The 11,171-nt window shown below is 40.6% G+C and overlaps 1 protein-coding gene across 9 annotated transcripts in view; it reads left to right on the forward strand.

The window, feature by feature from the left end:
* Gtdc1 (glycosyltransferase like domain containing 1) overlaps positions 1-11,171 on the forward strand; it is a 357,538-nt gene that overhangs the window by 331,340 nt on the left and 15,027 nt on the right. For all 9 annotated transcript variants that reach the window (XM_038337371.1, XM_038337369.1, XM_038337372.1 and 6 more), the window contains one exon: positions 843-952. In XM_038337371.1, the coding sequence (XP_038193299.1) occupies positions 843-952 (110 nt within the window). The remainder of the gene's footprint in view (positions 1-842; positions 953-11,171) is intronic.

Consider the following 11,171-nt stretch of genomic DNA (forward strand, 5'->3'; position numbering starts at 1 on the left):
GTATAATGAAAAAACTCAAATTTCTGAATTATAAATAAAAAACAAATACTTTGAAGACATCTGGTCTACATCTGTCTGAAATAAGATAATTTAAAAAACAGTATAAATAAATGCAAGAAATACTGTAATATTCACACCTTAGAATGTTAAAAAAAATTATTCCATTTAAATATGATTTGTTGAAGGGTATTTTTTTAATTTTAGTATCTTTTAACCTCTCATTCTGTCATTAGAAAAGACTGACAAACTGAAGAAACCAAAAACATGGGATACTTTTCATGCCTGTGCTCAAGGAAAGTGTGTTCCTCTCTCCTGACTTCTTTACATGTCGGCCAACCTCCATGCTCTGAGCTAGATTCAAACTTATCCAACCCTTTTATTGCATTGTAATTTTCTACTGAGTTATTGAAAATACGAGATTGGTGGAAGGGGCTGAAGGCTCTTTATTAAATCGTGTGCTCCTGGTCAGTATAGTGAGGCTGAGGATCATGGCGAGGGCTTCATTCCTGTGGAAAGGTGAAGCTCGGCTACTTCCTCATGATGATGAATGAAGAATAATCCTTTCAAGATTTTTTTAAGAAAATTTGTGTTTAGTGAAAAATTAGCAATTTGGAAGGAAAACATACTATATACTTCCCTTACTCTTCCTTAAAAATACAAAAGCAAGACAAATTTGTCCTCCAATAAAAGGTCCTTTTCTAATGCATCAGTGGGGCTGAGTTTGATTCTGAGAGCAGGTCTGGGTGTGAGGGGCTTCCTCATCAGTACAGGATCTTGGCGGGAACTGGCAGCATGTGAGTAAACCCTGAGTTAACACTAGGTATGTTTTCTGTTTATTACAGGGAGCACGACAAAGATCCAGAGAGTTTTTTTAAGATATTAATGCATCTAAAGAACTTAGGACTCAACTTCCATGTCTCTGTCCTTGGGGAAACTTTTACAGATGTCCCAGGTACCTGTTTTGAATTTTCTAGTGTGTGTTTATTCGTTTGTATTGTTTTTATAGAGAGACATGAGCTCTCCAACTGAAGTATTAATTTCTTCTTTGTTAGAATAATCAAGATGAGCACTGTTAACCAAGATTATATGACAGCATTAAAGTCTGATTCAATTAAAAGAAACCACTTAAGTAAGCATTCTTTGATTTAAGTTGCGAAGAAGCAGTCATCTCTCTTATCAAATATGTTTATACAATGTATTTTATGTAAACAAAATATATTGCTTTGAGCATCTTATTGCTACAGAGAGTGAAACTTATAATTGAATTACGACCTCTCACCTCTGGGGTCACAGTTTTGCATGCTGCTCATGTTGGTAGTGGTCACCATCTGTTAGGTGCCCTGTGTAAAGCCTTTGGGCATCTGACTTAGATGTGGGGTGGGCCTGAGCCCATAGCATTGTTGTCATGAGTCTGGGCCTCTGTACTGAGCTGAAGGAAATTAAAGTGGAAGCTGTCCATAGCAGATCCTCGCATTCCTTACAATAAACAGCGCCTTTTCAGGGTCATTTCTTTCACCTTGTATCCCTGTCTTGTATGATGGGGTCAGTAAAATGTGGAATTTGACACCTTCTTAAGCATTTGTGTTTGTTTTTTACAGCCTGGGTTGTGAGCGTTGTTTTAAAACCAAGCAACAACAAAGGTTCAGACATAGTCTTGTTGAGCAGTGTCTTGCTGTGCTGTGTTCTGATACTGAAAGACTGCCTTAGCGCACACTCCTCTGGGCAGTGTTTCCTGGTTGTGCCTCAGTATCAGGAACTGCAGCTAGCCTGTCCTAATCGGCCTCATCTAGTGGCTTGCCTTCTGCCTTCTGCCTTTTGCAGGGTATGCACCAAACTTTGCTCTGCTCCCCTTAGGAACCAAGCTTCTGTGGACCCTGTCTGCCTGTTGGCTTCTAGTTTATCATTTCGGTCTCAGCTCTGGAGCATGTTCTTGGAAGTTCCCCATGTTCTCCTAGCACAGTGCTTTCCTTCATGGTGCTTTTTATTATCTGTCACCTTCACAGCATGTGCAGAGTCGCTAGGATTTAGAATGGAGCTTACAGGAGGCTACTAGAGATGGGACCTGTCCTGTTCATTACTATCTCCAAAACACTGACCAGTGGCATTCTAGAGGTTGGCAATACATATTAAATAAGTAGCAAAGTAATTCATGCTCCCTCTCATCTGGGAATTTATAGTTGTGTGAGAGAGAGAGAGCATTTATGTGTAAACACAGAAAACAGAGAGGGGACCAAGTCAACACCGTTATGCATGAGTGATGACACATGGAACTTAAAGGGTTAACAGTGAACTATTATATTAATAACCACAGCTACTAGAATAGCCAGAAATAAAAGAGTGATTAAGTTATTCCAAACAGGGGAAAGCACACCAAAGCAAACATTTTAGAAACTGTATTTAAAGGAGGCAAATTCCAATGAGTAATGCTATGGCATCATTAATGTGAGTTGAATAAGGAGATTCTACAATGCAGTGAAGTAAGTTAATACTGTCTTCCTCAGACAGGGAGTGCCAAGATAAGGAGAATGTTGATCGCTAAAGCAAATGAGGTGCAATGAGACAGAGTCTGTGTGAGAGGCTCTGATGGGGACCCAGGGTGACTGTAGCAGTAGCAGAGAGACGAGTGAGGGGACTGTGTAAGAGGGAAACAGAGGAGAATTGGTAGGTGGACAATTGTACAGAAAGAAGGAAAGAAAAAAATGCCAACTTTCATAGTTGGTGATTCAGCATGTGTGTGCCGCCATTGACTGCTTGTGGATGGACTGGCAGAAGACGCTAGAGGAAATGCCTGAGAAGTTTTTGAACCAGCCTCACCACAGAATAAGTTTAGCCCCCTTTGTGAAGCAGGCTCGAGTTTTACTTCAAGCAGCACATCCATGAGTACTTTAAGATCTTTACTCTTCCACACGTTGCCTTTGAGCTATGTATTGTTGAGGAAAACTGCAGCTGGGATGCAGTACGGTCCTTCCAGTGTGCTGTAGAATCTACAAGAAAGAATACCATGCTTTCTGTCTACATTTTCCTTTACTTCCACTTTATGTCTCAGCCGCTGGTCCATGTGTCAGGATGGGAAGCAGCCCTCCACGGCCAACATACTTCTGCTTGTTTATCATGGACTGCAAATACTGCAGGACTGAATGTGTCTGGTTGCTCTCCAGGTTGTGTCTTTTGAAAGCCATGTAGCCTTTATCCCATGGCCATTCTGTATAACTTCTGTCATTCTTGTCATTCCTCTGGTGTATTAACAAATGCTTACATGGCGCTTACTGTATCCCAGATACTATTATTCTTAGCCACTCTTCACATACTCCTGTTCGAGATCAGCTCCATTGTTTTCTTGTTTGGAGAACCTGGGTAATAAAGAAATCAAGTAAGTTCATACAACTAAATGAAGCTCTAACTGTGTATGCTGTACTTGTTTCTTGACTCAACATAATCTAACTTAAGGAGGTAATTTTTCTTTAACTCACATCTAACAATCCTACCTTCCAAGCAATCATAAGCATTATATATACTACTAACTACTTACTTGATGGGTAGAGAAATAGTGACTCTGGGTGTCAATTACTTTTAATAACTGCCTATAAGTCATCTTTTACATTCGTGTAAGAAAGATGGAGAATATGATGTAGGAACATTGGATGATTTTCTCCAACCTGATCCTGTAACAGCAAGATGGTCTCCTGCACACTTGTAATCCCAGTGCTCCAGTTGCTGATGGAAGAGGATCTCTAATTCTGGGTCAGCCTGAGCTATGTAGGAAGACCATGTCTCCAAACACACCTTCCCTTTATCTCACCACAAAGCACAGAGGAGAAAATGCCACTACTAAGTGAAGACACTAGTTCCAACAAGATACTGCTATCAACATTAATTTCTTCTGAAAATTTTAAGACTATGGTGTAACATTGTGTGGTTTCACTACAAGCAAAAGTAATTTTACAAAAATCATTTTCCTAGAAAGTGTCACAAAATTAAGAAGGTCCAATAAGTTTTATAGCCCTGTGAGTCATTGTATCCTTTTTTAAACTTTTGTTACTGTTTACAAAAGAGCACAGGGATGGCTGGTGACTTATCCACTCCTCCCTGCTGGCTACACTGGGCAGTGCAGGAAGAGCCTGGCCAGGAGCTGAGCAGGTCATCCCCTCCATCCCTCACAATTGCTATGCTTGTGAGCACACCTGTTTTGAGTGTCTCTGCTGTGCCAGTCACTGCAGGTAGGCTAAACTGATCAAGTAGGAGGCGTGGTCTATCACATGGGGTAGAACATGGTTTGCTGCTTCATTGATCACTTCTGAAACAGTGTTTCCAATGTTAATTGATCATTCAGCATGTGCCTGGCTCTGTCCTTCCTCCATTGCTTTATTTAGATTTCACAATAAACCCTGCAAATTGGGCAGCATTGGGATTGCCATTTATGAGAAATGTAAGATCACAAAGAAATGAAGTTTCACCAATCATGATCCAAACATTATGCAGTCTCCAAGGCCAACGCTTAGCCTGCATGCACTTTTTGTGGGATTCCAGACCTGTCCATTTTACATGGAAGTGCACAGGAGGTGTTGTTATAGGAATCCTGATCACTCCTGTGTGTCAGTTCCATGTCCTTTGATAAACCTTTTGCAAATAGAAAGCCACTTTTTAAAGCCTTCAAATCTATGTCCTAAATATATTTCACCCCTAAGGCATTAAAGTGTCTTCATCATAACAAAGTTAGCACAACAAAATATGAAGTAGAAAAATAGCCCACATAATATTTAGCATCATAGTAATTTAGTATTGCTCAAATTACAAAATAACTTTGTCATACTAGAATAGTACAATTTGCATATATTATCAAGTTTAGAGAAATATACATTGAATCAAAATCTTAAAGAGTTAAGAAGGGATAAAACAAACATATTTTCTGTGCACAACAATGTGAAGTCAGACAAGTTCTGAGTGATTTGCATTATGTTTTCTGTTTCAACACAAGTAACCTGGATTTAATATAATTTTTAAAAGTTCTCAACTCTCAGCTCTTAAGTTAAAATAATCTAGGCTACACTAAGGTGGAGAAAACCTTAAAATTGCAATGACTTAAAACACAAAATAAATGTTTCTTGTCTACACCATGTGTTTATGCAGATGAATGGGAGTGCACTGACAGTGACAGTCAGTGAGGACCCCAGCTGATAAACACACACTGACCATCATCCGAAGTAGTACCAGCTACCCGAAGAACTTCCAGGCCCACTCCCCATGTCACCAAGTAGCTGTACTAGCTTGGAAATAGCACTGGCTCTGTTCCTCTTTAGCCAGAACTTCAAGGTACTGCTCAGTCCTAAGGACACGCAGTCCTGCTCTCTGACAAAAAAAAAAAAAAAAAAAAAAAAAAAAAGACCAGGAAATGGAAAGAATTAGAAGAACTGCACTATGGGCCGTCAGAGCTCATTAATGTACACCATGATCTGTAGCTCCACAGAGAGGAAGCCATTCCTTTCCAGGTTTCCACCCTCATCTAGGTAAATCTAGTCCACTTGATGGAGAGTTTACGAATGTGTGGGCATTGCCTGCAGTCTTCTTGTTGAAAGAAACCTGACAGTATCTGAAGATTCATCTGGTAATTCATATCCTTTAAGAGGGAACCTTTATGGAGGAGAAGTAGTCTGAAATAGGGTAGGTTCTTCTAATTGTTTTACAAAACTTACAGAGATTGTCAAGCAGGAGTGATTTCCCTCCATCCTTGAGGACATTTGGCAACATCCACACACAGTTCTGTCATAACTGTTGGGCCAGGGGGTTAGCTCCTGCCAAATAGGGTACTAGTTATGCTTCCAAACATACTAGAAAGTACAGGGTCAACCCAACATCAAAAACATACCTAACCTAATAAAAATATCAGCAGCACCAAGACTGAGAAGGTATGATTGCAAAACAGGTTAGAATTGGGTCCTAGAGTTTTCCAGATGAACCTCAGACAACTCAATTGTGTGATAAAAAGGACAAGGGAAAGAAAAATAATAAAACCACCTACTCTATTTCCATGAATTTTTATGAAGATTTTCATAGAACTAGGTAATTTGGGGAAAGTGCTAACGTACTATGCAAATTTTATTATAAGACTAGGGGACTTCTCTTCAAGCTTGTGTATGGAATGAGTTTCTGAAATCCCTTTTAGAGCCAAAAAAGACATTAAAGGTGCTGTATCTCTAATGTTCATTATTATTTAGACAATTAAAAGGTCATTCTGCTCTTTACACAATCAGCATCTAGTTTCATATTTAAAGGCAACCTCTTCAGTGCACATGTTTTGAGTGTTAGCCAGTTCTCATGACAAGGTCACATTATTAGCCCTTGAGATGACTTTTTTTAGTAAATGCTTTAGATATCAAGTCAATGGAATGTGTTTGTATAAGTTATAATTTCCCACAAAATGTAATTCTACACAAAATATTCTTTTGTATGAGCAGCCAAGGCCTTATGTAAAATTCTTCCTTATTACAGATATGGTACTTTCTCCAAACGAGTTTTAGCTTGAGACATTTGGGCAGCCAAAAGGTCTGAAGAAAACTGAAAACCTGAAGCCTGGTTTTGGCAGGCAGAAGCTATTCTGGTTCCCCTGTAATTTAGGTCAAGAGTGGTGTGTGGAAGGCTTCTGGGGAGCATCTGGCCTGGCAGTGGTTACGACTGTGATCTTGTCGTGGCCCTGGTTCTTAGCTCTGGAGTCAAATGCTAGATAATCATGTGGCAATTTCTTCCCCTCCCACCTTCTGTTCCCTCAGCTCCCAGCTACTGTCTCGTTTTCAGCAGTTTGACTGTACCAAAAAGTCAATTCTAGAAAGGTCTAGGTAGACAAACCACATTAATGTAAAATTTCTACAAGCCCAATACAAAGTAGTCTGTTAATTATTTAATATTGAATCTTAAGATTATATGCAATATGAAACAAAGTCTCCTAGTAAGACAAAACCGAATGAACTCTACTCTATCAAGACCACACCATCCCACAAGCCAGTCCTCTTTCTGAGTGTGTTTTTAGTCTCTATTTATTGGCTTGACATGAAGTTGTTTACCAGCTGTGTCTTGTGTTCATATAATGTATTGTGAATATCAAGAGAAGAAAATTCCCTAGGATTTTACAGTCTGATTTGAAAACAACAAAAAAAGGTTTATGTTTACATTTTATTATGGCATGCCCTTATTTATAAATTATTCATAATTTTGGATATATTTTTATGAACAACCTTTTTTTAATGAACAACTTTTAAGGCAATCTAACATACTGACATCCCAAATGTATAGTGAAGAAAAATGACTTATTAACTCCATTTTAGATGCACAGGTGTAAATGAATAGCTCAGTACATGGAACTGCCTTCACGTGGCTCCCAGAAGGAAGCATGTGAGAAGGTCTTTTTCTCAGGAATTTGAAACCCAAACTGAGTGGAATTTTTTTGCCAGTCTTATGGTGAAATGAAGAAGTCAAACCACCAGTGGCAAAAATAAGGAAGACTAGAGAAATGAAAATGGGTTTGCTCCTGACAGAAAAAAAATACCATGTATATTTTTATAGCAGAAATGGTAGTATATCTTAAGATAACTTATAAACTTAGCAAGAGTCCAGTTAGGGCGCCACAGCATTACTAATATGTCCGCACAGAACCGCTGTGAAGATTTTACAAAGTAAATAAATAAAAGAGCAAAATGTCGAAGATACCAAGTACAGAGGAACTGCAGCAGCAAACCTCGCCTGTCAGATCCAGAACATGGATGAAATGGTGCCTATCGAGTGCTTTTCCGACTCACGGCCATGAGAGCAGAAGGCTCAGCAGAGGGAGAGGATTCAGAAGCGGACTGAGGCTTATGTATTCTTAATAGCCAACAAGCAGGGTGACAAACCAATTCCGGCTTAAAATCTGATGGGTCTTTTTCTTAGTGAAAACTAGAAACTGGCTAATAAATTAGTAACTTCCATGAAGTAAAAATAGCCAAAGAATTTGTACAATATATATATTATATATTTATGCTTCAACACGTATATGAGTATATATGAACGTGAAATAAATGGCGCGCATATTGTAAATATGTCATAGAGATAAAGGCTTGTGATGGCAGAAGCACGTTGTCACTCTTCCATACTGTGCTGGGCTGTTAGCTGCCGTCTCAGTCTATCCCAACAACCCTCAGTAGGCCCGACTTGTTTCTTCTGCACGGTGGCAGGGGGAGAAACTAAGGCTTCCGCTAAGTAATCTGCCGAAGGTCATGTAGCTAATAAACAATAGAGGGAATGATTTGAGAAGAAATAAATATCACATCAAATTTTAAGGGGAAACGTATAATTTTCCAGTAATAAAATAAATGTAAATTCATAGGATTTACGAGTAAGCAGTTATATCCACCAAAGCAACAAAAGCAATAGTATATCATAACTAAGACCAGCCACCTGTGGGGTAACATCCGCGTCAGGATGAGGACAGGATAAATGATTTTCCTGAGCCATGTAAATTAATACACTTCTGTTTTTCTCAGTAAATTCACATCACAAATTGCGTCTAGTAGATTTCAAGGTAGAGGAACACCCTCATTCCCTTCTCTGCCTTCCCATCGCTAACAGAACCCGGAGGTCCTGTTCCTCCCTGACCCACAACTCACCGCTGCCTCTGGCAGTCTCGCCCCCATTTCCTGAACCCTCACCTCCTGCAGAGCTCACATTAGTTCCCAGCCCCTGGGCCTTCGTATGTTCAGTTTGCCCACCTCGTGTCAGCATTCTTCCTAGCCCATAAGCCCACACGCCCAAGAGCAGACTTGTAATAAGTCCATATGGTAGACTTTCTGTAGGGTGCACTTCAATTTCTTTTGTAGCAAGGAGCTTCCTCGCAATCCTTCCCCAGCCTAGTGTCTTAGGAGTTCTCATTCTTCTTGCCATTTCATGAATGTGTCTGTTCATTTACCCGCCCCGTTGTCTTGTGTTATTCACTGCTTCAAGTTCTCTGTTCCTTCCCCTGTAGGCACACTCATACCCTTTCCCCTCCTGACAAAGTCCCAAGTCCAATGAAGTCTCTTTCCCACTCTCTCCTCTTCACCTCCATATTGGCATCCATACTGATTCCTTCACTTGCTGACTCACATCACACTGCACTATGGTCATTTGACATTTGGCTGCTAGAACGAGTTCACAGCAGAGCTCCCCAGAAGACAGTTTCTAGGTTTTTAGTGCCATTTCCAGAATGAGCTACACCAAAGAGTCAGGGCACTCCACACTTCAGCCCCACTGTTGAGAGTGAAGTTCCTAGTCAGTGGCTGACCAGCTTCTTCCTAGAAAAGCCTTGTTAATTCTGCCCATCCTTCCTTCTGAACGCTGGAGACATTCTCAGTGCGTGCATGTAGCCGCTCACTCTCATTTCTCAGTGCAGCATCCTGTGAGAGTCTGCGCTGCAACTACGGTCACTCCCAGGCGTGCCATACCTTGGCTTATTATCTTCTACTCCTGCAGCTCCTCTGAGTGGGATATGTGTAATTTCTACTAGAACCAGAAGATGTAGAGCCAGCCTCAAGACAAGATCATTTTCCGTCCTACCAGGGGGAAGACCGCAAAGATAATATGTTCCGGAATACAACTCCCAAAACATCTCTCAAGAAATTGTTCTCAGAAGTTATAGCTGTGTGAACATCACTGAGGATAAAAAATGTTCTTTCATTTTCATAAAATGGTCTCAAAGTTTGTGAGAAATGTACATTTGAGAAAGATACATGGAGATCAGTTAATAAATGGAAAAGATCAAGACATTAATAGGCAAATAGGAATGTGGGAATAGAAGGAACTATGAAAGCTTGTAACAGCATCCATGGCTTAGATGTGCTGAAACACAGGAAAAAGAGCGTCTGTGTAGACAGGAGAGCTAAGAATATAACCCCACCCACCCAGTGCTTTGGTGTTTCACCCTTGTGTTCCTGCATTTGTATATTGTCGTAATTTGGATTGTGACGTGGTCACAGTAATATTTTCCCCACTCTGAGACCAGAGGAAGTCCCCTGTGTTCCAGCCCAACTGTTTCTTGAGCCTCTCGGAAGCAGAGTCTGACAGAAAGAACACAGTGGGGAGTGTGCTTCTGGACCCATGCACTGAGCTTTTCCAGCTCTCTTCCCTTGGCCTATGTTGTTCCATTTTCAAACGGAAGGCATCCGTTCTTTGCTCTTATGAAACGGATGCCACCAGGAGCTGGGAAGGCTAGCTGTCTGGCTCTGCCGCTGTCACTCACTGGTCTCCCAGCTTCATTTCACTCATAGGTACAACCAGCTCTTCGAAGGAGCTGGAACTAGGAAGTGCTTTGGAGACGGGTTCTCAACTTCAAATTAGGTTCACATTACCACTTGAAAACATTTTATCAAATGTAAAAGAAAACAATCAGTATCATAAGGATGCTTTGTCAAAACACATTTCGTACCATTCTGATGCCTATCACTGTTCTCCATCAAGTGACTGAGAGCCTTTGGCATTGTCCCTCCTCTGCGATTCCATCCCATCACTGCCTATCATTTTCTCCCTGCCTCCAGGTACCCAGAGACTTCTTTCCCACTAAATCCATCCTTACCACTGCCCATCACCACAAACTGAAAGACCTGGATAAATCCAGACCCCTCTAGCAGAAAAAATAGAGCCAAAAATCTAAGGCTGGAAGAGAAGAGCCAAAAATCTAGGTTAGCCAGTTCGGTGACTCTGTTTTAGGAAGATAAAGTTAGATTATAATCATGAGAAACAGGGAGTTACCCCCTTGTGATTATCACTGGTATTTTCAGAATTTTTCAATGATCACTGGTATTTTCAGAATCTTCCAGTGACACCCTCCCTACCCCCTTTGGATTACTGGGTTGTGGCTTTTTTCCCTTAAATACCCCTTCTCCCAGCTACTCGGGGTCAAACTCTCTACCCCTGCATGGGAAATGAGTTTCAGCCCCAGTGCACTGGCTCCTGTCCTGTCAGTAAACCTCCTGTGATTGCAGCAAGGATGGTCTCTAGTGAGTTCCTGGGGGATCGTCTTATCCTGAGACTTGAGTGAGAATCTCCCCACTATGGAGGTCTTTCACAACAACGCCATATCTAATTCAAATTTTAAAAGATATGATTTCTTTCTTATGTCTTTCTCCTATCTTTAACAATCAAATACAGATTCATTTATCTGCCCTTCCCAG

Source organism: Arvicola amphibius, chromosome 7, assembly GCF_903992535.2.
Source record: "Arvicola amphibius chromosome 7, mArvAmp1.2, whole genome shotgun sequence".
Classification (NCBI taxonomy): domain Eukaryota; kingdom Metazoa; phylum Chordata; class Mammalia; order Rodentia; family Cricetidae; genus Arvicola; species Arvicola amphibius.